Source organism: Culex pipiens, chromosome 2 (assembly GCF_016801865.2).
Source record: "Culex pipiens pallens isolate TS chromosome 2, TS_CPP_V2, whole genome shotgun sequence".
NCBI lineage: Eukaryota > Metazoa > Arthropoda > Insecta > Diptera > Culicidae > Culex > Culex pipiens.
In genome coordinates, this window is record NC_068938.1 from 112,326,657 (window position 1) to 112,353,305 (window position 26,649).

At 40.1% G+C, this 26,649-nt stretch overlaps 2 protein-coding genes across 6 annotated transcripts in view; both read right to left on the minus strand.

The window, feature by feature from the left end:
* Positions 1–1,242: 1,242 nt before the first annotated feature.
* Positions 1,243–3,288, minus strand: LOC120426349 (uncharacterized). The gene is made up of 2 exons (XM_039591111.2): positions 2,087–3,288; positions 1,243–2,022 (listed from the first exon to the last, which is right to left on the minus strand). Exons 1-2 carry the CDS (start codon positions 2,732–2,734, stop codon positions 1,342–1,344), a joined length of 1,329 nt encoding a protein of 442 aa, XP_039447045.1. The 5' UTR covers positions 2,735–3,288; the 3' UTR covers positions 1,243–1,341.
* A 2,902-nt stretch (positions 3,289–6,190) lies between these two features.
* The window catches only part of LOC120426346 (cytohesin-1-like), a 72,611-nt gene continuing 52,152 nt past the window's right edge, over positions 6,191–26,649 (minus strand). For 3 of the 5 annotated variants that reach the window (XM_039591108.2, XM_039591107.2, XM_052708619.1), the window contains exons 5-11: positions 25,478–25,577; positions 25,231–25,405; positions 21,021–21,107; positions 20,829–20,947; positions 20,626–20,737; positions 12,318–12,567; positions 6,191–6,484 (exon numbers count right to left, since the gene is read on the minus strand). In XM_039591108.2, the coding sequence (XP_039447042.1) occupies positions 6,345–6,484; positions 12,318–12,567; positions 20,626–20,737; positions 20,829–20,947; positions 21,021–21,107; positions 25,231–25,405; positions 25,478–25,577 (983 nt within the window). In that variant the 3' untranslated portion in view covers positions 6,191–6,344. Of the gene's footprint in view, positions 6,485–6,504; positions 6,668–7,010; positions 12,568–20,625; positions 20,738–20,828; positions 20,948–21,020; positions 21,108–25,230; positions 25,406–25,477; positions 25,578–26,649 lie in introns of those variants that run through there. The other 2 variants (XM_052708620.1, XM_039591109.2) reach the window with 2 other exon arrangements.

The window sequence follows — 26,649 nt, forward strand, 5'->3', positions numbered from 1 at the left end:
TGTATGTTTTGAAATTGATTTGATATTCATGACTTTGTTGGTACCCTAAGTACGTTTAATAAAATTAGAAATTCCTATTCTAAGTATTTTATAGAAACGATTCGTCGAATATTCATATCAGTTCGTTGTTGTGTTCTTTTGAAAGTATGGATAATAATACCGTAGTGTCCCTGTACGATATAACGAAGCACTATTCTGAAAACGTGAGAACTGCTTTCGAGTATATTTGTAAGAATTACAACATTGCAGAACCATCACATGATCAACTCAGGGAAAAACCACAGAGGAAAAACTACGCATGTTGTTCTGTAGCTTCAAAACGAGGTATACAAAATCCCATAGAAGAAGTTCATATTTTAAGTAATCTAACGACAATCGGTTACATAGTGATTTTGATTTAGAAGAATTTATCGTGGAAAACGTGAATTTTGCAAGTGGATCAACCAAAAACGTGGACGAGAATCCATACAATGTTCCATAAAATAAACCGTCTAAAATTCTAAAACACCGCAAAAATCAAATTTTAATTGGAGGGGGAGGGGGGGGGGGGGTCTTCAAAGAGAGGTGGATTTAACTCAAGAAGAAGGGGAGGGAGATTGACCGGAAATCAGAAACTTTAACATAGCATAAACCGTTATTCCGGGCATCAAATAAACAGAGCAAGAATATTAAAATTCATCACTTTAATGCATGTGGCCTCAAATATATGAAAAAATCGAAAATTAAACTTTTTTTTGGAAAAATATCAAAATTCATTTGTTTTCATTATACTAAGTACAAACAACACAAAAAAGTCACAAAAAAAGCAAAAAAATATTTTTGGCCGCTCGCTTATATGGAAATACCCCATAGTGCATCGGTTGCTGTGATCCCTGTCTGATATTGAAGTAACTAAGTTAACAGGGGCATAAGTGACAGACGCAACATTTTGCGATTTGCCATTGTAGATCAGACTTAATTGGTGGCATGCTTGCTCTAACCAAACTGAATCTCTTCCAACCACTCAATCGAAGCCTACTGCGATGCGCTATGTTGGGGATGGAACAGTCACACCCAGCCGACAACTCTCTCAAGACCCGTTCTTACACTGATAATTCCTTGTTGAAAATTCTTCAAAAACGAATGCCATGTTGAAAAAAAAATCAAGCTGAAAGAAGGGACGAACTGCGATTTTGCACAATCCGACAATCTACGGGGAACTTTGTTCAATGGTCGATGTCAGGCAGACTCAGCATTTAATTTTATTTTTGATTAGAAAAGGTACGTCAATTTTATTTCAAAGCATGTTTTTAGTGCTGAGCATGTTCAACTTTAGAATAATAACATAAGAGCAATTCAAATTCAATGCTCTGCTTGAGCAAATCCACCAACGGGATCGAACGGGTACGACCAGAACCAGCGCTTCATGCGCACGTGTCTTTCGCGCAGCTTCGCGAGTGCCTCCTCGGACAGGGTAAAGCCGCTGATTTTCAGCTTCTCTAGCGAGACACAATGCTGGATGATGTAGTCGCCGACGGCATCGGTGAGCAGTGCACAGCTAACCAGGGCCAAGAACCGCAGGCGTGGCAGCTCTTTGCAGATCTTCAGAAACATCTCATCGGTGAGGGTTGACAGGAAACGGAGTTGGAGTTGCTCCAGCTGGGGATTCTGGCAGCACAGGGCCATCAGCACGTTCGGGGGTAGTTTGCACTTGGACAAGACCAGCTCTTTGAGGTATTGGAACCTTGCCGGATATTCAGAATCACCGATTAGGACGCACTCGTGTATGTTGAGCACGCTAAGATTGGGAGATTTGTGCAGGTACTGAACCAGCTTTTTGGCCGTTGCATTTACCATGTGAAACAGCGTCAACTTGGGACTAGCCGCCGAACGAAAGTCCAATCCGTTCAGGTGACCGTTGATGTCGATTTTCTCCAAGTTCGGCATTTTGTTTAGGAAATCGGCCTTCGTGATCGAACCGCTCATAATGTCCAACGGCAGCTTCTTCAGGTTAGGCAGTTTTTGGGCGACATCGCAGATCGTCTATCGAAAGAGATATTACAATTAGAGGTTAAAAAATACTTTAAGACGAGCAACAAGTTTTTACCGAGTAGTCCTTCGCCATAATCAGCAATTTTTCTAGTTGCTGTTGTTTGCGACAGAATGTGTCCCAATGAAAATCCGACTTGAAATCAATGAAGCACGACAACCATTTGAGGCGCAACTTTTCCATCCGACAGAGCGCTTCCAAGAAATTTCCATTGCAGAGTTCCAGACTTTCCAGGGTGTTTTGCTGGGCCTCAACAATCTTGATCACGCTGCCATACACTTCTTCGCTGGTAATAACATTACGGAGCAGACGAAAAAGCTTCAAACCAGTGAAAACTTCACCCAAATCATCCAGAAATGTTAGCGGAACGTCGATATCGCCCGGGTTGTCCATGTTGAAGCTTTCCAATTTTTCCATCCGGAAATCCGGCTTGCAGGAACCAGTCAGCGCAACGTCTTCCAGATCCAGCCATTCGAGGTTCGGAGTTTGCTTCAGCACGCCAAACAGCACCGCCACGGTCATCGAGCATTCCCTCAGAGCCAACATGGTCACTCCCGGACCGTAACCAGCCCACCAGGAACCCGTTCCGACGATAGTGAAAGCGGAAAGTTGTAGTTCACCAACCGGAAGAGCAATAGCCGGCCGGTAATTGCGATCCATCACTTCTTTTCCACACAAGACGCCGCCGAACCGGCCCATCAGCATCGGACTTCCGGTGACCAGGTCGCGCCATTGGCGACAAACTGCACGAGCCCGCAGCAACTGAAGAGGAGTCAAACGGCGAAAAATGCGCTCCCACAGCTTTGCCGGAAGCAGCGATAATTTCGGCTCTTAGTCCATCGCGATTTGCTTTGGTTTTTCGGCCGTTGAATTTTCCAGATTCTTCCGTTCCGACTTCCGACACTGAAAGATGGCTGACTGGTGAGTGGTGATAGTGTGAACTTTTTTGAACTCATCGATATTTATTTTTGTCGATCGACCAATCGATATGTTGTTGCCAGATGTACAGACCCGCTGAGACTTTGGCTCGAGATCGAGCCTGAATTGAGTCGAAGCTTGAGCCAAAATTCTCAGTGGGGGTTTGAGACATATGGTACGTTCGTTTGAGGGCTAGTTCCGCACTGAGTGCCGCACTCAGAGCTGTCAAAGTGTTTGTTTGAAGAAACTCGCGCTAGTTCCGCACGAGTTTCGCCGCCATCTTGGAACTGAAACTCTAGTGCCGCACTCGATATTTTTTTCAGTTTCATGCGAGTTTCATGCACACTGAAAAAGAATGTTCGTTTGAACCAAAACTGGCACCGACGAGTGTGGCACTCAGTGCCGCACTGGCTGTTCAAACAAACGTACCAATAGAGTAATCTACGTGCGTATGTATTGCGTGTACGTACACGCAGGAAAATGTTTTGTAGAATCAGCCTGTACGAGGGTTGATTCAACAAAATATTTTGTTGAATATAATCAACAAAATTTTTGCATTGAATCAACACTCAAGTTTTTTTGTTTTAAATCGGCGCATTTTGTTGTATCAATCCGGCTTTTTCGTTGAATGTACTCTCATTTTTGTTAATTAAAATTTGACAGACAGTGCGTTCAAATCAAATTTTTGTGGAATCAACAAGAATTTATTTTTGAAATAAGCCGGTATTTTGTTTAATATAAGACTCAACATTTTATTAAATCAACAAAATGTTGAATTGAAATAATAATGCTTACTTTTTGTTTTTTAATCATTTTATTTATTTATTTATTTATTTTTGAGGTGAATAAATTTAATTTCGCACGCCAGTCCGTGTGTGGTTCAGCTGCTCTTGAAACGCACCTGGGCTTCCGATTAAACTGGTGCCGTCTGCATCAGGATGCTCTGTTCTTGCATCTTCCCGATGATTGCATCAATGAAATCTGCAAAGGTGGACAAGGTGATTATAAGTGGGGTCAATTTATGTTGAGTATCAATGCGTTTACCAAGTGTGTTCCATTGGCTGCCATTCTGTGCGAGGGTTGTGTGAACTCGTCAAATTTCCGCTGATTCTCCGCCGTGGTAATAACACGCGGAGGAACTCCCTGCTGAGGCAGAGATATTTCATACACAAGTCTATTCAGCTGATGCAGGTTAAACCTTTCTTAAAATCGCAGGATATCACGAAGATTTTCCTTAGACAAACGCAAAACTTAATCACCAGCCGACCGACAAAAATTCAACTTATGACAGATAGCAGCCACGTGCCAACAACAATTAATTGTTATTCAAATCAAAAAACAATGTAACGTTAATTCAAAGTAGATTCGGGTAGAATCTACGCAGTAATTTTGTTGATTTTTCCAAAAGGAGATGACAAATTACAGTGAGTTGATTCAATGCTACATTTTGAGTTGTTCCAATTGGTTTTCAGGGTTCTTTCAACAAAAAATCGTTTAGTTGAAACAACAAAAAAATTTTTTGATTCAAATCCAATCGATTTTTCTGCGTGTACACGAAAATAAAGTGAGGTTAAATTTTGTCAGGAAGCAAAATCAAATGGTGCGCTAGTGTGCGTACGCGAAACGTCATAAAGCTCTATAGGGAGCATTCTTTTATTACGTAACGCAGTAGGGGGAGAGGGGGGGTCAGAGGGCGTGTTACGCTCCATACAAAATTTTTAAAATTTGTATGGAAATTTTGTTACGAGGGGGGGGAGGGGGTCTAAAAGTCCGATTTTTCGCGTTACGTAATAAAAGAACGCTCCCTATAGACAAATTCAGCGAAAGCTCAACTCTGCTTTTTGATGGTGAGAGATTTGACAGCTCCCATACTAAATGTCTGGATTTTCATACTTTTTGTTAATTTTTTTTTAAAATAAAATACTCAACATATGAAAACTATATATTTTTGGTGCCCAAAATTCCTGCTGAATCGAATGGTGTACTTATCTCGATTGCAAATTTTTCGAACAGTTTTTATTTTAATAATATTCTAGACACATGCACAAAGCACCTAATCAATCAATACTTTTATCATAAATAATCATTTTATTGCTTAAAAATTGAGTTTTCCTGAGCTCTCATATTCAAATACATGGAAGCTGTCATTTCTAACACCATTGGCCACCTAGCGGCCATTTCAAACTGGATTCGTCTATTGATGGTACGTTCGTTTGAGGGCTAGTTCCGCTCTGAGTGCCGCACTCAGAGCTGTCAAAGTGTTTCTTTGGAGAAACTCGCACTGGTTCCGCAATTAGGTTTTACGCGGACTCGGTTTTTAGGTTAGAAATTTGATAGCTTGGGTGCACTGTTTACATTTTTTGCACGTGTGTCTCAGTAAAAATGTGTGTGCGTGTGCGCTCGTGACGTCACGCTGTAAAACCTAATAGAGTTAAAGAACATTTCCGGCAACAATGCCATGCAATTCGAAGAAGAAGATCAACAAAAACAAAACGCACAGTATCGAGAAATTAAAAGTGAGAGTGTGTGCGTGCAACATGGAGTTAAACTTTTCAAAGAGTCATGGTAACCTTCACAACATCTTCATAGAAAGTTTAACTCCATGTTGCACACACTCTCACTTTTAATTTCTCGATAGAGTAATCTACGTGCGTATGTATTGCGTGTACGTACACGAAAATAAAGTGAGGTTAAATTTTGTCAGGCAGCAAAACCAAATGGTGCGCTAGTGTGCGTACGCGAAACGTCATAAAGCTCTATGGGATTTGACAGCGCGCATTTGCCGAAAGTGCGGCGCGTCGTTTCGAGGCTGGTTTGCCGCGTGTCTTTTTCGGGAATACGCGCAATATCTAAGATCGCGATCTCACGCCAGAAAGAATCGAACTAATTTAATTTTATTTCAAGGTAACTGAAGCTATTAAAATTTATAGTTTAGTTTCGTGATTTTGGTTGAATTTTATCGTCAAGTTGAACTTTGTTACATTGATCTAATAAATGCCGTGCGGCGTGTACCTTTGAAAGAAACGGACAATAGCTAAAAATGGAAGAAGAGAAACACCGTTCTTCGTTGGTTCAGCTACACCCACAACAGTTGACTCAACATGTTGCGAATCAAAACAATACCGTCTACAACCACGATCATCTAGCCGTCTCGACTTTGACCCTCGCTGGTCAAAGGATTACGGAAAAAACCGTCGCTGAGAACAACAAAAATGTAGGTCATCAATTTAAAATGAAACGTAATTTTGTTTCAATGTCTCTTATTTATTTTATTCTTTGGCTTAATCCAAACACCTCAAGCAGAATCCAGCTGCTTCCGAGGATGCATGTATTACCTACATAAATGGAATCAAATGGATTGAGAGCCGCAGTCGCGTTCACTCCCGTCGCCCACCCGTCACACCGTGGACATCGGGTACTCGCTCAAGCTCAACCGCTCGCAGCAATCGTCCTCTTCATCGCGATCCAGTGTCCCCAATCCGGCGGTGCCGGCAAAGGCAAAACAGGTGACCCAGTTGAAGATTAGTATTAATATTCCTGCGAAACGAAACGAAACTATTGGCACTACGCCCCCCGGGGCATGGCCTTCCTCTAACGTGGGATTTCTGCTCCAGCGCCTCTGACGAGACAGGAGAAACCGGGACCGACGTTTTACTTCACCATCCGATAGAAGCTCAGTGGATAAGGCGGGAATCGAACCCGCGTCTCATAGCAAGATTCCTGCAAGATAGGCAAATTACGCCGATAAATTCGGAGACCACGTCCCGGGGAGTCCAACTCTTGGTCAATCAAGCACGAAACTGATGATGACGACACGACAGCGATTTCAAGGGAGTGCATTAGTTACTGACCGCTTCGAGTTATGGTGGGTGGGGCAAGCTTATCTCTATAGATTAACTTTAAGAATGCATTCACTACTCACTTTTAGTCAGAAACGATAAAGCTGAAAGGAGGAAGGGAGAAAGAGAGAGAAAGAAGGGGCGCACACGAATCACAAGGCAAATGTTCTCGATTTCTGTCTCGCTACGTGATCAGGACTAAAAGCGAAAAACACAAATGCAGATGAGGTTTTTGTTTTGTTTTGTTTTGGTAAAAAATGTTTTTTTAATCTTCTATTTTAATCATGTCCCACTAGGTAGTATATTCATAGTATCGTAACATACACTTTAGCTAATTGTTTTCCTTTTCCTCGCCCTTTCCACTCGTCGTACAGTTTTATCTAAAAAAAAAAAAAAAAACGGAATCGACGTAACACCTTATAATGTGGCCCTCTTAAACCTTGCGGTTTCGTCAACGGATCCACAGGCGTGTATCGTTCTTTTTGCGACAAGACTCCGCCTCCCGGGTCTCCTAAGTGTGAAGGTATGGGCACGGGGAGAGGGCACCGAATACCTATATTTACACTTAGAATTTTATCTAAAAGTCCTCTCATCGGGATAAAAGGTGTCTTTATGCAGCTTGTGTTCCACTTAAAATGCTGGCGGCCCCGAAACCGCGCCGCCAGCCAAGATATTAAAAAAACCAACCCCGTTCGGTTCTACTACAACTTATCAAACAATCAACAAAAATGATGGCCTCACAAACGCGTTTTTGTGTTCCGTGTCCTAACCAGCTTCGCTAACTAAAATCCCGTATCAATTTGCTCGTTTCGTTGCCGTTGGGAGAAGAGTTTGCTGCTAAACTCTCTCTTTCCTCTCTCACCTGCGGCGAAAAGATGTGACGTCACGATGTCACATCTTTTTGCCGGTAATGGGAGAGTGAAGAGAGCTTCTGCTGTAAGCTCAAAAATAGATCTGTTTAACTCTTTCTCTTTATAAAAACAATCAACAACCTAAATTTTCTCACTTTACTCAGACCAATTAAAGGCGATATACATGTATATGTGTGGGCTATTTGTTACTGTTTTATCATTTGCATGCATGGTGGTGTATATGTTTTTTGTATGTTTAAGATTTTTTTAACATTACAATACAATCGATAAAGGTTACAACACTACACGATTGATGTCTTTGCTTTGCTTGTTTTATTGACCACACACACTTCTCTTCTTCGCGCAAATATTCGGAAGCAACTCTGGTTTGTTCGTTTGGGAGGCATATTTTTTTCATTGGGACATTTGCTTTTTTTTACACAGTTTGGTACAAAGATAAATAGTTACTAGCAAGTTTGATTATTGAGTTTTTTTTCTCTATATGTGTTGATGAGTTGATAAAACGTTTATGATAAGATGAACCACCTCGCAATTACAATACAAATCAATGAATCCTGAGTTCACCAGAATCACCGCGTGTGCACGATGATCGCAGCAAAGTCGGCACATTCATGTAACCTATATCATAAAATCACAGATTCACGCGTGGTGTGTGCAAACAAACATGCTTCTCTAACTTGTTGTCACTTGTTTTAACTTTGGGACTAATCGAACCTAATCGCCACGCGGTCACATTTGTTCTCCCCAGGAATCCGTAATCTAGTCAGCACTGACCGCAACCCCATCACCACGCTGGAAATTTCGTAAACGCATCGAACCGTAACGCATGGCCTGCTTTCACGCCGCGTCGGGGTTGCAAATTAAATTCCCTGTCTGATCTGCGTCTGACACGCGCACGCACGCAGACAGGGCGAAAATCAATTTTGCACAAATTGCATTGATTCCGAGTAATGGAATGAGTTGAGGGGGGCGGGGGAGGGGATTAATTCGTTACACACCCGGTTAATTAGTATTTTCAATTAAATGGCGCGATGGGAGGAGGTGAATTGTGCATCGCGCATCAGTGAATTGACGTTACACGTCAGTGTTTGGCTACTGGGATTGGTGGGATTTTTTGTGTGCTGCGAATCCCAGTTGGCGGAGCTTCCTGCTAGTTTCGACCCGCTCCGCCCCAACCCTCCTGGTAGTGGGGAGGGATTAAACTTTCCAGCTGAACTAATAATTGATTTCCTACCGGACTACTACTTCTGGGTATAATCAATCATTTAGTAGCGAGCCATCGTGTACTGGACAGAGTGATTGCAATCGCACGCAAAAAAATAGTAAAAATAGCTGAGTGGTTCCTGGAATGCCGCTGCGTTAGTGGCTGCTTCCATATGGCTCCAGCAGGCCTCCAGAGGGGCTTCGGCGAGCTCACCTTCATCAGGCAACGCAGCTTCGAGTTCCCGCGCGTACTGGCCAGCAACCTCATGGTCATTGAGTCGCTCCAGAATATACCGCGTCGGTACCGGATCTTGCTGACCTCGGATAGGCGTTTGCGCAGCTTTGCCTTGCCTTCTGACGCCGATTATGGCCGAGCAGTGCCGACCATCAATGAGAACATGGTCGATTTGTGTCTCCGTGTCGTTTGGTGATCTCCAGGTAGATACTACGTATGGCCATGTTTCAGGAGGTATTAAAATCGATGAGTCGTAGGCCGTTCTCGTTCGTCTGCTTGTGGACGCTGAACCATCCAACTCTTGGATAACTTGACCGATTAAGTCGCCGATGACGATCTTGACGTCGTGTTTTGAACACTAGCAAACGAGTCGAACGTAAATTAACAGTTTGTTCGTTACAATTCATGTAGCCTCGCAAACTTTTTGATAACCTTAAAAATGTCAAAACTGTCATAGGTAAGATGATGTTTGCGAACAATGTTTCCCATCAACAACAAAATATTGGCTTTTGTTTATTGATTCTTGCACTGTAACTTGGATTTTTCTCACGCACGACTGTCATCCCACATATTCGGAACACTTTTGTGATAATTTGTCAAAAGCATGCCAAACGCAGCTTTTCTGTCGACCCTAATTTTTTTAGGACCTTTATTTGGACATTCTCTTGCTATTTCACTAGTAAAAGTAAAACGTTTAAAACAAAAACTGCATCTCAAGACTATTTTATCCAGAGCAGCAAAACATCGCCTCCAAATTGCCTGTTCCATAATTGTGGGATGTTATTGTGCCTCCCAGGCCTGCAAAATGTTTCCAACCCAGCGTACAGATGAAGCAAACCAAAATGTCAGTTCACTGCTAGCATGTGACTGTAAGCCTACTGTGTCCGTTCAACCACTGCCGCCTGACTCGTGCCGGTCGGCTGCTGGAGAATGAGAGACGTGAAAAAATTAGCTACACTCACTCAATTCGTGTCGTATGACTGACTCGTAAAATCCTCTCTAAACACTATTTTGACTATTTTTAAACAATTGAATGGTTCTAGACTGTGCAAAACACTTAAAACAACCATAACTTATATTCAAAATTACATTTCCACGCATAAATACCAACTTTTTGTGTAAAAACTTGTTTCTTTATGTGTGTGCGTGCAACGTCGAATGAGCGTTGGTCGACTACTGCCTCGCATTGCAGCTGCTCAGTGAACTAGGGCACTCACGACTGAGTCGGGTTTGTTTATGTCACGGTTTTGCGGTTCAGTGAATGGATCTGAAAAAATCGTGTACGCGTCGCCGATTTTCGCGTCAGGACCCCTGACATTTTCAGCTCTGGTGCCTCCCACAATTGTGGAACACCTGAATTTAATTGATATTTTTACAAAAAAAAAAGTGTTCAGACCATTCATTAAACATAACTAAGCTTCAGTTTCGCTGGTTTCAGTGCGTGAAGTCATTATTTTGTAAAAATTATGCACTCATGGAGAGAACCAAAGTTTGTTTACATCCGTAAGAAAAAAGTGATATAAAAGTTGAAATTTGCAGTTGTTCGATACAGTCCGAAAGAGCGCAAGAAAAGCTTTCAAATGAGTGTAAAAGCGAATCATTTAGTTCAATTATCGATTTTCTATGATTTTTTCAACATTGGCCGATCTGTAAACTGTTCCGAATATGAGGGATGACTGTAGTTATTTATTTACACTTTCAGTTTTTTTTTTTTTTGCTGATGGTCGAAGTGATTTGTTTAGCTTTTTTCGAAATCCTCCGCAAACGTTAAGCCATACAAAATTGCCGCCCGGATCTTTTCCGGAAGAGATCCGGAAAAGATCCGGCAGCAATTTTGTATTGATTTTACGTTTGCTGAGGGTGCCGAAAAGTTTGGTTATGTTCTGCTTGCAAAAGACAATCATGGACATTCACTCTTTTAAAATTGCGAATAACCTCGACTCGCTCTGATCATTTTAAAGGGAATTTTAAATTTCCCAATCCAGTTTCAAAAGTCGCAATAGTGCGATCGATGGCAAAAATTTAGTGTGGAGTCCAAGTTAGTAGGAATTGCGCAATAACTCTATCTTCTTTATAAACGGAAAGAAAAAGAATCGCTTGAAAATAACTGTTCAAACTTTGTTGAACGAATTATCCCAGCGGTAAACATTACAGCGTGTGCCTGGCCGCTGTTACGAATTTGAGTGATTTATATGGAAACTTAATGTTTGAAAACTTTTAATTTGTCAAAATTACACTGGAAACAAAAACATCCTAGTTAGTATCTGGTCATTTTAATGAGCAGAAACTGAAAATTTTATAATTGAAATAATAAAAAATAGCAAGTTTTAAAACTTAGATTTTATCAACACAATTATAAAGAAAACCAAATATTTTTGAGTCAGTAAAATTTTTAAATTCAACTTTAAATGCAAATGATGGCAGTGCCGACTAATCTCAAGACCCCAGAAACAAAAAAAATGCAACCGCGAGCAGATTCATCCTGTACAAAAAAATCGTAAAACCCTGTACAACAAACTGGAAAACAACAAGTCTCCTAGCTCTAGCATTTCAACTAAACTTAACCTAAACTTGTTTGTTTTGATCCCTCTTCAATGTTTTCACTGAAAGAGGAGACAACCTGCTTCTATTTTTTTCGTCTTTATGATACAGAGCTTCAAATTACTTAAACGACGGAGCGCAAAAAACATGTGTACATAAATTAACAAATAATAAACGATAATGTGTACAAGTGTGTTTACAAAATACAGAGATGCGACGTGACTGCGGAATCCGTTAATCAATAATGATGTCTAAGAGTATGATATGAAGGGGGATGCGTGTATAATATGTATGTAGAAAATTAGTTTTAGTTTTGATTTATCAGACATTTTCAGCATTGTTTTTTTTTGTTTCTTGATTTTCATTTCACATCGTCCGTTGACTTTGAACGTTTTGCTGGAGAATGCCAAAAAGGTCCGCGCTTTCCCTCTCTCTTCGGTTATTAGCACAAATCGCACACTCACATTCAACGCGGAAAAATGGGGCAAAAAGGAGAATAGTAACACACACGCAATTGTTTTTTTTTCTCTGAGATTCAGCATTTCGCACACACAAAACAGTTAGAGAGTAGTATCAAGTAGCTTTTAGTATGTGTTCATATGTGTGTGTGTGTTTGCCCGGAGAGCTTTTGAAAAACTAAAGGTTAATCTAATTTTTCAAACACGACAGCGCTAACTAACTTTTCGCGAGGGCTTTCTTCTTCCTTTGCACTAGAATGTCGTGGAACGGATTGTGGCTGATGGACTGGTTGAGACACTTGATCCACTCGCGCTGCTCCTCCTCGCTGGCCGCGGACATCCGGTACACGGTGTGCTTACCCTCGACCACCTTGCCCTCCGAGTCCGTCTTGCAGGCCTTGATGATTTCGGCGCCGCCGCTGGCGTGCAGCTCGAAGCAGAACTGCTTGCTGCGGTCCTGCACCTCGCGGACCTGGGCGGGAAGATAGTTAGGAAAAAAATATTCAAATTATTAAGGTATACTTGTACTCTGTGACTCAAATTACGGTAATGATTGGGATGGATGTTCTAGTATGAATTGACCAGAGTTACATGCATAACCCAAAATTGTCTCCCATTGGCCACGAGTATCCGTATCCAGAGAACGTCGACATGACCTCAGATGGTCATAATATTCAATTTTATGATGTTCGATATGTCACACGATGAGCTTCCTAGCATATTCCGGAAGTGTCCCCAAGTGGCCACCGGTAACCGGTTCCTGAGAGACCAGATTGGATCAGGGGTTATCGGCATGGCCTCAAATGGTCATAATTTTCAATTTCATGATGATTGATATGTAGCTTGATAGGGTACATTGCATATTCCGGAAGTGCCCCTTTGCGACCGGTTCCAGGAGTGACCAGGTTGGGTCAAAGTAAATCGGCATGACCTCAGATGGTCATAACTTACAATTTCATGAAGGTTGATATGCAACATGGCGGGTTTCTAGTGAGATCATTAATGGAACCGTTTTGGTTGTACCCTGAACCGGTTCCGCATTGGCCACAGTTGGTCGGAACCGATCCCAAACAGTCCGAGGCGTATAATGATTTACAAAAAAAAAGCGGTTGGAAAACTTGGCTCAAGTGACGATTCTACAGCAAAAGCTGCAAAAATTATATTTTTCGGATGTTCCGGGTTTACGGTCCGGTGTCCACTTGGACAAATTATCTTTACGGGATCTTAAAGCTGGAGTGGTAACCCGTGCAATTGCAACCGATAAAATCAACCCGTAAGGTGATGTCGTTTAGGAAATACCGATCGTCAAAGTCGGAGCCTCAAAAAGAACTTTATTCGGTTGTAGCAGGTTCACGGAACCACAAAATAAACAAACACATTTCTCGGTCATACAGAATCGATAAGCATAAGTGTGACTTCTTTCTGGGGGTGCTCCCGGCGGCAATCGGAAGTCTGTCTTTGGCTCAAATACAGTCGACTCTCTGGTTGTAGATCTTCTCGATATCATTAACTATTGCTCCATCTGTCAATACATTTTTCAGTCCCTTCAAATGGCATGCTTTGATTTTTCGTTCTATTAAGTTTTACGCCGAATCGGTTTTTAGGTTAGAAATTTGACAGCTTGGCTGCACTGTTTACATTTTTTGCACGTGTGTCTCAGTAAAAATGTGTGTGCGTGTGCGCTCGTGACGTCACGCTGTAAAACCTAATAATTTAATACCTCAAGCTCTCGACGGTCCCTTCAATATCGACATAGAAAGAGTCCACTGTATGTCTCTTTGGTAAGATCGGTAAGATACGCAAAGTCACAAAATTTTCAGCTCTCGAAGTGTCAATCGTCAAAAGTTACGATACCATATAGACTATGACCCGAAGACTATGCCCGGAGTAAAAACCACTCCGGATGTATACTAGATGTATACTAGAATACTAGAAATAAGTTGTAGAGTAAATATTAGGCGAATTCTATATGTTTCAAGTGTCACTCGACCATTTTGAGTGATTCTGAGGAATGGCCCCAAGAGATCCAGTATCCGGAACATCCGGGGTGACCAAAATATGTAGAGATTGTAGAGTTCGAAGCAGGGTTGCGAATAAGCGAGCGAGCCAGAATCCGTGCTCGCTCATTCATGAGCATGAGGACTTAACAGGTAGCTCGTGCTCGCTCATGCTCAACGCATGCGCTCGCGCTCAATGAGCGCTCATCAGCAAATCAGGTAGATTTTTTGTATTGTTTATGAATCTGGCACAGGCTAATTGGATTGCCACTTATGAAGATAATTTCATCGCGAAAAAGAGACATGAACTCATCAAAGTTGCATTGGTAATTTAATTTTGGTTAACCGCGGTAAATTCATCAAATTATTCGTTGGCGTCGAACTGTCAAAAAATGATCGCGGTGGATTGCGGGGGATACTGTTTTACCCCAGTTTTTTGTGTGATCAATGTGGTAATGGTAAATTTATGAAATTTTTATGTTTTCAGCCTATATTTTTTTTTCAGAGTTTGATCATTTAGAAAACTAGTTTTGATTAATTTCCCGATAAATGAAAAATGGCTGACATGCAAGTAAAGTGACTTAATTTGAATCCCAGACACTCTTTTTAGCTTATTTCACTTTCAAATTTAGAGTAAACTGTCAAGGAACGGAATTTTTAGGTCTGAAATAAGCTGTAAATAGGATGGTAATCGATTTTTTTTTATATTAAAACATGTTTTTACTTGTGAGCACGCTCGTTTCTCATTTATTTATTTGGATCGACTCCAGCATATAAATAAGATAATTGATGTGAAAATTATCTAAGACACAGATTTGACATTTATTATGCAAAATTATTTACAAATAATTGACTAAACAAGATGAGGTGCCCAGGAATTCAAACATGACTAAACGTATTACCAAGAAAACATATTTGTATTCCTTAAAAGATACTTTTCAGCTTTATTAAATAGTTCACTATCACGTGTCACTCTATTATCAACTTTTTTTCTATTAATCGAATTATTTCTACACAGTAAAAAAGTGTACATTTGGAAGTTGTAATTTTGTAAGGTTGAATATTACCTCTTCAATGTTATAATTTTACCTCGATTTAGACTGAAAAAGATGCATTACACCAGAAAAGTGGCAAAATTACACATTTTCAGAAGTAAAATTACGCATTTTTCTAACATAAAAGACGTACTTCCCAGATGTAATATTTCTATGGTTTTTTACTGTGTACAGATCTTAATGTAACACCTTAACACCTTAACTCTGACTCCAAAACAAGTTTCAAAACAAAAAAATATGACAAATAACTTCATTAAATATTATTAAGATTAGCCTATTCAAGCCTCCTTAAAAAAAACAACCTCGAAGCTCTGCTGAAAAAAAAGTTATTATCGTTTACCCGTTACAGGTAAAAAAATACCGCTCATTTTGCTCAATGAGCAAAAATGAGCGCGAGCACGAGCAATGAGCATTTTCGCTCATAAAATAAATGAGCAAACACGAGCACGAGCAAACGTGAGCTAGCTCGCGTCGCGCTCCTCCTCACGAATGAGCGAAAAATGCTCGCTCATGAGCGGATGAGCGCTCAAAATAGCAACACTGGTTCGAAGTGTCGCTTGACTATTTCGAGTGATTCTGAGAAATTAACCCATGGGAAACGGTATCTGGAACATTCAGGGTGGCCATATTTTGCCAGAAACTTGGAAAAAGTTGTAAGGGAGCATTCTTTCATTACGTAACCCAGTTGGAGGATTCGGAGGCTGTGTTACGCTCTATACAAAATTTTGAAAATTTGTTTGGAAATATTGTTACGAGGAGGGAGGGAGTCTAAAAATCCATTTTTTGCGTTGCATAATAAAAGAGCGCTCCCTAAAGTGAATCAGTGGCTGATTCCACGAAATTTGAAGTTTCCTCCGACCATTTTGAGTGATTGTAAGGAATGGTCCCATGAGAAACGGTCTCCGGAACATCCTGGGTGGCCATAATTTAATATGAACTTAGCGAAAATACTTGACAAGAATTTATTTTTATTTTATTTGTTGTTATAAATATTCTACGGAGTTTCAAGTGTCGCTTGACCATTTTTAGTGATTCTAAGATCATGGGAACCGGTAACCGGAACATCCGGGGTGACCATATTTTGACAGAAACTTAACAAGCGTTGTAAAGTGAATATCTGGCTAATTCCCCGAAGTTTGAATTGTTGTTCGATCTTTTTGAATGATTCTAAGGAAAAATCGATTTAAAATCACAAAACTATTCAAGAAACTAATTTTCTTTAAAAAAAACAAAATTTTCAACAAATGTTTTTGCCTTCCTCACTGAGGTAAGGCTATAATCCTGCTCGAAAAATGAACTTTTGAAATACAGCTCGTAGACCTACAGTATGTAAAAAAAGTATTTACACCCCTTGAGCACTATGCACATTTTGTGATGAAACATGTAAAAAATTTAAAGTTTGACAGGAACCTAGTACTACGTTTTGTTCAGAAACTCATGCCAAACATTTTGCTACAAAAAGCTCATGAAAAGATGATTTCTATAAAAAGTTATATAACAAATACTATTACGAAAATAAAAAAGGTGCAAAAAAAGTTTGTACACCTTTCGAAAAATTAACATAAATAATGTTATTTGTTGACAAATCACCATAAATCCAGTCTCCCAACTCCAAATAGGCATCCTTGACTGATTAAAAAAATAATTTGGATTGAATATAAAGTTTACTAACTACTTAGTATAAAAGTTTATATAACTCTGGAAATTCTATATAAAACCTATCTAAACTTAATTTTGCAAACTTTTAATTCAACTAAATGTCAATATATTACCATAAATTTGCCAAATAAACATTTTGGAGTGGGTATAACACCGTTTTGGGGGTATTTGTATCGATAGAATAGATTTTTCGTTGGAATTTCGTACCAACCCGGAATTACGTCGTCGGAAAATCCGCCGGCATCCGAACCGGTCCACAATTCTTAAGTCAACCTATGTGGCATCGGAAAGGGCATAGAATTTCCGATCTTTTGATACCCATACATCTAGGTTTTCTATAAAACCCACGATTTTAAATACCTGGGCAAAAAGTAAGTTTGATCCACGAGAACAAAAATTACGAAATTCCATACATTTTTGGCAGATTGCTCAAACAAAACCATAACAACGTTTTTACCTAGGTATTTAAAATCGTGGGTTTTATAGAAAACCTAGATGTATGGGTATCAAAAGATCGGAAATTCTATGCCCTTTCCGATGCCACATAGGTTGACTTAAGAATTGTGGACCGGTTCGGATGCCGGCGGATTTTCCGACGACGTAATTCCGGGTTGGTACGAAATTCCAACGAAAAATCTATTCTATCGATACAAATACCCCCAAAACGGTGTTATACCCACTCCAAAATGTTTATTTAGCAATTCTATGGTAATATATTGACATTTAGTTGAATTAAAAGTTTGCAAAATTAAGTTTAGATAAGTTTTATATAGAATTTCCAGAGTTATATAAACTTTTATACTAAGTAGTTAGTAAACTTTATATTCAATCCAAATTATTTTTTTAATCAGTCAAGGATGCCTATTTGAAGTTGGGAGACTGGATTTATGGTGATTTGTCAACAAATAACATTATTTATGTTAATTTTTCGAAAGGTGTACAAACTTTTTTTGCACCTTTTTTATTTTCGTAATAGTATTTGTTATATAACTTTTTATAGAAATCATCTTTTCATGAGCTTTTTGTAGCAAAATGTCTGGCATGAGTTTCTGAACAAAACGTAGTACTAGGTTTCTGTCAACATTAAATTGTTTAGATGTTTCATCACAATATGTGCATAGTGCCCAAGGGGTGTAAATACTTTTTTTACATACTGTATATTCATGTATACCTATCGACTCAGAATCGAAAACTGAACAAATGTCTGTGTGTGTGTATGTGTGTGTGTGTGTATGTATGTATGTGTTCAAAATTCTTGCCAAGTTTTCTCAGCGCTGGCTGGACCGATTTTGATCAAACCGGTTGCATTCGACTTGGTTTAGGGTCCCATACATCGCTATTGAATTGTTTGAAGTTTCGATAAGTAGTTCAAAAGTTATATATAAAAATGTGTTTTCACATTTATCCGGATCTCACTTATATGCATGAAAACTATGTCCGGATCCATCATTCGACCCATCGTTGGTTAGGTAATCAAAAGACCTTTCCAACGAGTCCAAAACATTGAAGATCTGGCAACCCTGTCTCGAGTTACGACCACTTAAGTGATATTTATGTACTTTTTTGAAGCCGAATCTCACTTAAATGTATGTAAACGAAGTCCGAATCCATCATCCGACCCATCGTTGGTTAGGTAATCGAGAGACCATTCCAACGAGTCCAAAACATTGAAGATCTGGCAACCCTGTCTCGAGATATGTCCTCTTAAGGTATATTGATGCACTTTTTTGAAGCCAGATCCCACTTAAATGTATTTAAACTATGTCCGGTTCCACCATCCGACCCATCGTTGGTTAGGTAAACGAAAAACCTTTCCAACGAATCTAAAACATTTTAGATCTGGCAACCCTGTCTCGAGATATGGCCACTTAAGTGATATTATGCACTTTTTTGAAGCCGGATCCCACTTAAATGTAAGTAAACTATGTCCGGATCCACCATCCGACCCATCGTTGGTTAGGTAATCGAAAAACCTTTCCAACGAATCCAAAACACTTAAGATCTGGCAACCCTGTCTCGAGATATGGCCACTTAAGTGATATTGATGCTCTTTTTGGAAGCCGGATCTCACTTAAATGTATGTAAACTATGTCCGGATCCACCATCCGACCCATCGTTGGTTAGGTTATCGAAAAAACTTTCCAACGAGTCCAAAACATTGAAGATCTGGCAACCCTGTCTCGAGATATGGCCACTTAAGTGATATTGATACACTTTTTGGATGCCGGATCTCACTTAAATGTATGTAAACTATGCCGGATCCATCATCCGACCCATCGTTGGTTAGATGATCGAAAAACCTTTCCAACGAGTCCAAAACATTGAAGATCTGGCAACCCTGTCTCGAGATATGGCCACTTAAGTGATATTTATGCACTTTTTGAAGCCGGATCCCACTTAAATGTATGTAAACTATGTCCGGATCCACCGTCCGACCCATCGTTGGTTATGTAATCAAAAAAACTTTCCAACGAATCCAAAACATTGAAGATCTGGCAACCCTGTCTCGAGATATGGCCACTTAAGTAATATTTATGTACTTTTTGGAAGCCGGATCTCACTTAAATGTATGTAAACTATGTCCGGATCCACCATCCGACCCATCGTTGGTTAGGTAATCGAAAAACCTTTCCAACGAATCCAAAACATTTAAGATCTGGCAACCCTGTCTCGAGATATGGCCACTTAAGTAATATTTATGTACTTTTTGGAAGCCGGATCTCACTTAAATGTATGTAAACTATGTCCAGATCCACCATCCGACCCATCGTTGGTTAGGTAATCATAAAACCTTTCCAACGAGTCCAAAACATTGAAGATCTGGCAACCCTGTCTCGAGATATGTCCACTTAAGTGATATTGATGCACTTTTTTGAAACCGGATCCCACTTAAATGTATGTAAACTATGTTAGGATCCACCATCCGACCCATCGTTGGTTAGGTTATCGAAAAACCTTTCCAACGAATCTAAAACATTGAAGATCTGGCAACCTTGACTCGAGTTATGATTACTTAAGTTATATGTGTGTACGTTTTTTTCTGGATTCAAAAAAATAGCTGAAATATGTGTCCAAACCACTCATATTACCCATTGTTGGTAAAAAGAGAGGAAGGCATCAACCACATAGGTGGATTAAGTTAGTTTTTAATGAAACAATGACTAGTGTTAAAATGTTGTTTCCTGATCAGTCTGTTTCCCGATTTGGACAAATTCTCCATTAATTATTTTATTTATGACTTGAACAGTGAAAAAATTAGTGCAAAATTTTTAATTAAAAATTAGTGCAAATGATTATGTTAGTGGGTCTCGTGGCGCAGGGGTAGCGGCTTCGGCTGCCGATCCCGATGATGCTATGAGACGCGGGTTCGATTCCCGCCTTATCCACTGAGCTTCTATCGGATGGTGAAGTAAAACGTCGGTCCCGGTTTCTCCTGTCTCGTCAGAGGCGCTGGAGCAGAAATCCCACGTTAGAGGAAGGCCATGCCCCGGGGGGCGTAGTGCCAATCCAGGTTTTTAAGCGAAGATGGCGTTCGAATTGTGAACGTCCGAAATGTCAGAATCGCTCAGTAGCACCAACATTACAAATAAAATGTGGCTGTCATGCCATGGCACACTTTTTTTGTAATGTTGGTACCACTGCATGACTGTGACATTTCGGGCTTTCACAATTCGAACGCCATCTTCGTTTAAAAATCTGGATAGTTTCGTTTCGGTTATGTCATTGACATGACCAGAACGACCAAGAACATTCTCGAAAAACTAATTTAACTAATATCGATTCACTAAAATACTACTCCTAACCCCAAATGCAACTTACCGCTATATTTTCGAGCGGGATAATTCCCCGTGGCTCCTTATCGGTGGTGTATTCAAAGTAGTACAAACAATTATCGTTCAGTATGAACCATCGTCGCTTCCACGATTTGTATCTGCAAAGAGAGAGTGCAAAAATGACAACATATCGTTTAATTGTTTGTCCAACAGCTTTTGTCAAGTGCGTCGCGACGCGACTCCACCTACCTTCCGCCCTGCTTCCACAGCCAGCCCTCCTTGTCCGGGTTGAAGAACGTATGCATCAGGTCGTTGCCGTCGTCCTGCGGTATCTTGAACGGCTCTGTCCGAATGGATTCATACAGAGACTGCGGTTTGGGGGAGGGGAAAAGGGGAATTAGAACTCGCATCGTGTAATTATGGTGTCGAAAGTAAACTCACCTCAAGCAATTCTCTCGGTAAATCCCCGCCATTGTTGATGCCTCTATTCATTGATATAAATTGCTCAACAGTTGGTTTCTCTTTTACCTGAAAATAGATGGTCACAAGAGAAGAGTCATAAGATGCGATGAATTACGGAGAGTTCGCTTGCTTGCGAACTAAGCTGGATGGAAATATGTAACGGTCGTACGCACAAATGTGGGGCATTGCATGAGCCCTAAAATAAACCCTATCGTTATTTCCCGTCTGGCAGCGATGATGCTGTATTAATAACAACCATGTCCAGTCCAGCTAGCGTTGTGCGGAAAGATTTGCTGACCCACTATTTAATAGGTGGCAGGTGAAAATAGCTCCATGTAAGCAATATGTTTCGCGTATAGAGGATAAACATACCAAATAGTGTAATTATAAAGAGAAGACTTAATGCGTTTGATTCGGCTATTTCATTAATATCATGACAGATACGTTTTTCGCCTACGACTTGCAGAATTCATGAGTGTCCTGTAATTGACTCCAAATAGTTGAATGATTTGTAATTACAAGGCCATTCTAAGCTAGACCTAAAATCGTTTACTGTAACACTCCATACAGAGCAGTGATACTGTTGATGTAGCACTTTTTCCTATAATCGGATTTGCTAGTTTACTGATGCACATTGCATAAAATGATTGCATAAATAATAATAATAATCAAAGCTCAGCTTACAAAGACTTTTCAAAGAGTTCAACTAAACGATTTGAATTGGAATAACTTTTCAAGCAACCACCTTTCAATCCATGATTTTAATCTGTGCTCATTTAACTTATTTAAATAAAAAAAAAAACGTAATATAAACAAAATTCAATCATGTTTTCCTCTTTTTCTCTAAATACTTCCCACCTTTTAGATATTTTGAAAGCTATTTTGTATTTTTTTTTTTTACTTTACTGGATTTACTTAATTCCCCATACGTCGTCTCATTTAGTTACTAAATTCAGTGTAACGGTCAGACCAGAGAGAAGGGAAACTCGGATCTTCTTGCACGCTTCGAAAAAGTTGTAGGACATTGAATTTCCTTCAAGAATCTCACATTTGAACAAATTTGGGCGAGCCTTGCGCCACCGGCTGCCGAAATTCTGGAGCGATTTTCCCGATTTTTCAATTTTTCAACGATAAAAAGCGACCCTTAAACCTTAACCGACTTGGCTCAAAATTTGCACAGTTACTTATTCTTGTCTAAAGAATCGAGCCAGAGGGTATCTCTTGAGATTTTACAAAATTTCCAGTTTTTTATCACCCTAACGCTCAATCATTGCTTACGAAATTGCCACTTTGAGATAGGTGACAGATCACTCCAATCTTCTCCACCACCTGATTTGGACATTCTACTTTCGTTCGTTTCACACTCAAACGAATGAGTGCTACGCAAAGTCACTCACACGGTCATTGACTTTCCTCTAGAAATACATTCGCTCCGAGAACGATCGTTTGAAATTCTACCGAGATTCCGATCATCTCTCCCATGAAAGCATTCAAATGACTTTTGTCAACACACAGCAAACACAAGGAAGAGAGAGAGAGAGACGAAAAACGAATGAAAGAGAAAAAAGCACGTTGTCTCGTTCGGGCGGCTGCTCGAGTGTTGCTCATTTTTCGTTCGTTTCGTCTTTATGTTCACGTTAACTGGACTGTCGCCAAGCAATTAGGGTTTACGCCGACTCGGTTTTGAGGTTAGAAATTTGACAACTTGGCTACACTGTTTACATTTTTTGCACGTGTGTCTCTGCAAAAATGTGTGTGCGTGTGCGCTCGTGACGTCACGCTGTAAAACCTAATGACGATCACAATAGGCGCTGTGTGTCAGCGATCAAATTTCGTTTTCGGAAATGCTCACTGATAGAAAGTTCTTTCAAATATCGAGCATTCCCATTTAGTGACAGATCTCTTTTCAAGCATTGTGCTCAATAAATAGTTAATTTAGCCACTTTAGTTAATATGTTCAATCAAAACATAACTGCAAAAAAAAAATCAGAACAAAAACATTAACTTTTGATCAGTCTGCGATTAGCAGAGAAGCGAGTCACACGTGCGTCCCTCACACACCAAAAAAAGTGCTAAAAAGTGCAAAAAATGCCTCACGGCAAGAAAAAGACGCGGTCCTCACCAGCAGGATCGGCAGATTTGAAGAATCTAAAGAATTCCGAAGCGCTACCTGCAAAGCCAGGCAGTTTGAGCAAGGACGCTCAAAATTCGTCTGTAAACCAGTTCGCTACCCTCCCTGTGGACGTGAGCGAGAAGGAAGAATTTGAACGACGGGAAAAGTTGCCACCCATTTTTGTGAAAACATCGTCATCGGATTCGGTGTGAAAGTGGTTGACCGGATTTATCAAATCTGGTGCTTTACGAGCTTCCATTCGCTTGTGTGCTGATGGACTCAAAATTCTGCTACCTACCAGAAAGGATTACAACTACGTTCGGGATTTCCTGAACAACACAAAGATTGAATACTACAGCCATGACGATCCAGGTAAACGCCCCATGAAACAGGTCCTCCGAGGCCTGTACGACATGGATGTGAGTGTGCTGAAAGAAGAGCTCAAAACTCTGAAGTTGAACGTGATCGAAGTCTTCAAGATGACGAGACACAACAAGGACATTAAGTATCGTGATCAACTGTACCTGGTTCATCTCGAGAAAGGATCGACAACGCCGTCTGAGCTGAAAGCAGTTCGGGCAATTTTCAACATCATCGTGTCTTGGGAACGTTATCGTCCAGTGCACCGTGACGTGACACAGTTTGGACATGGTGGAAGGAATTGTTTTATCAAGAGTCGTTGTGCAAACTGCGGAGGTGAGCACAAAACTCAAGCTTGCGAAACAATCAACGAGAACATCGAAGCGAAATGCTTCAACTGCGGCGGCGACCATTCGACCAAGAATCGAAGCTGCCCAAAACGAGTTGAGTTCGTAAAAATTCGGCAGCAAGCGACGACGAGGCACCAACCAAATCGCCGCAAAACACCACCAGCATTCACGGACGTGGATTTTCCTGCTTTGACGTCACCTGGAGCGGGATCTGTTCGAGTGGTTCCAAATCTGCAGCCATTGCCGTTGAATCAGCGGCAAAAAGTTGCAGAGAATATAACACCTCCTGGCTTCAGTCAGCAACCGAGGGAAAACCAACCAGCATCAACGGATGAAGGCAGCAGTGACCTGTTTTCACCACAAGAACTTCTGAACATTTTCATCGAGATGACAACAACACTGCGTGTGTGTAAAACTCGCCAGGAACAAGTAAGAACGCTTGGAGCATTCATTTTAAAATACAGTTCGTAGTTTACTCGTTCTAATGATTTTGAATAATTTAAAGAATTTTTATTTTAGTTGTAAATTTAGGATTAGTTGTTAAAATATTTTTTTTCTTTTTTACCCAAATGTATTCAATGCAAAAATGTAAAACAATTTGAAGTAAATAAATGAATGTGAACAGTTAATAATAAACCGAAAAATATAACAAAGATGAAGAGCATTTAGCCATACCACTTAGAATGTAAATGAAATGTAATTATTATAAGAAAGTTCAAAAATTACCTTTTGATCAGTATCAGCTGAGATACAAACTATTTTGTAAAATATAATAGCGACTATCTCGAAAATTCCAAGGTTATTTAATTTTGTCAAATTTTAGACAAACCATTTTTTTATTTTCAAGTCCCGAAAAAACACACCGTGAACCCTTTTTAAAAACTATTGGAATAAGTGATGTTTTGACGCACAGTTTAACAAAGCTTTTATGCAACCCATTTTCATTCAAATGTAAGACAGGGGCCATCCATAAACTTACTAACATGAGTTAACCATTACACACATCAAAAGGAAATTAAATGTTAACACTGAGAAGAGTTTCAATTCAACGAATTTTAAATAAAGGAAATTTTCTGGAGTTTATTTTGAAATCATTGTTTTCAAAAAGAGAATAAGAAGAAATTGAAAATTCAAATTAATTGCATTAATTTCTTCCATATGATTTCAATTGCATTTAAAGCTAGATTTACTTTCTATTATATTCTGACGATCTGATATCCAATCCTGCATCGACCGACATGTCAGTGCTTACACATAAAGCTTCACAACTAAATGCGTAAATTGTGCAAACGTTGTTCTATCCACATACAACAATAGATGAACCTAAAATGTAATGTCGGACACAAACAAACAGACGCAAACTCACCGATGGATTATGCAACGACGTGTTCAGCATAATGATGGCAAAGCTCAGCACGTAGCAGGTGTCGGTGTTGGTGAAAATGTCCGGATTCAGCTGGCAGTACCGCTGGGCAAAGCATTCCATCATCCGGTCAATCTTCTGCGCCTCTCCCGGCAGCCGGAACGACCACAGGAATTGTCTAAAAAAATAGGTGGGAAGAGCGTTAGTGCGTTAGTGAAATTAATTCTACTGATTTCAGTAAAGTACTCACCTCAACGCTTGCACGAGAATCAAATTGCTGAAATCGTGCAGGTCCACAAACGCCTTCAGCACCTGCTCGTTGAAGTCGTTCTTTTCGCCGAGATAATCGCCTGAAATGAGCAGTAAAACAAACAGACGAAAAATGAGCAGGGAGAAGTGATTAACGCCACGCTCATAAAGCATAATTGATTCAACATTCGCACATCTTTCCACGTGGCGGCAATTTATGAAAATTACAACTCCACAAACGTCGTCTCCGCATGAAAAACGGTTATTTGCCCCCAAACGTGTCACTACGGAAAGGGGGATGAAATATAAGCCGAACCCGTGCTCACGTGTGCCACGAGATGAATTTATCCACACAATGCACTCTCAACCCCGGGTAACGTTTGCTGTGCCCACGTGGGAAGGGGTTGATAGTCGAACAAACCGCAAACAAATTGAAACGCATACAGATGAAATAATTTTAAAAATTTTAATTACTTTTTATCAACCGGTGGTATTAATTATTTTTGTTTATTGTGACGCCTCAAACAGGGCAATGTGAACGCACAAACACGTAAAAACAACACATCAGTTCAAATGCAAGGTTTTCCCTTGAGGGAGCAGAGGAAATTGTGGGTTTTACTGTGTTGTGTGTTGCATCGCGGTTATTATTAATTACCCGTTCCACAGAACGAGTCCACTGACTGTATTGAAAACGGTTTATCATTTTGATGGTGTGACTACCGACAGCGTTTGTGCCGAATGCGTTTGTGAATAAACGACTGGTTCTAGTTGGTTTGTTAATGTATACATTGCACTGAAATAGAATCAGTTTTGGGGTAATGTCAAGTGTAGTTCCCTAATATTCTTTTCATCACAGATTAAAAAAGGTGTCGCCCCCTGAAACTTCACCCCTTTTAGGGTCTGCATCGTGTTGTTGTTTGAAAATGCTCAAACTCAACCCAGCCCAACGAATCATCTCTTCGGTAAATATAACGCATTAGGCCTGTCCGATTTGGCGTTTGTGTTTTTTTGTTGCATTTGCATGCAACGGTACAAGAAGAATGTCAGACGTACTCTAACCTAACGCTTTTTTAAAGATCGTTTTTAAAGATTGGCATTTCAAGACTTTTTTTTATCAAGAACAGCAAAACATTGTTTTCAAATTGCCAAATTCCAATTTTTTCAGCTGTAGTG

Bases quoted from the DNA above. Each gene is read 5' to 3' on its own strand.
- LOC120426349 (XM_039591111.2), bottom strand. From the start codon at position 2,734: ATGCTGATGGGCCGGTTCGGCGGCGTCTTGTGTGGAAAAGAAGTGATG. The intron at 2,023-2,086 runs GTAAAAACTTGT...CTCTTTCGATAG, and splicing joins TTATGGCGAAGGACTACTCG to ACGATCTGCGATGTCGCCCA.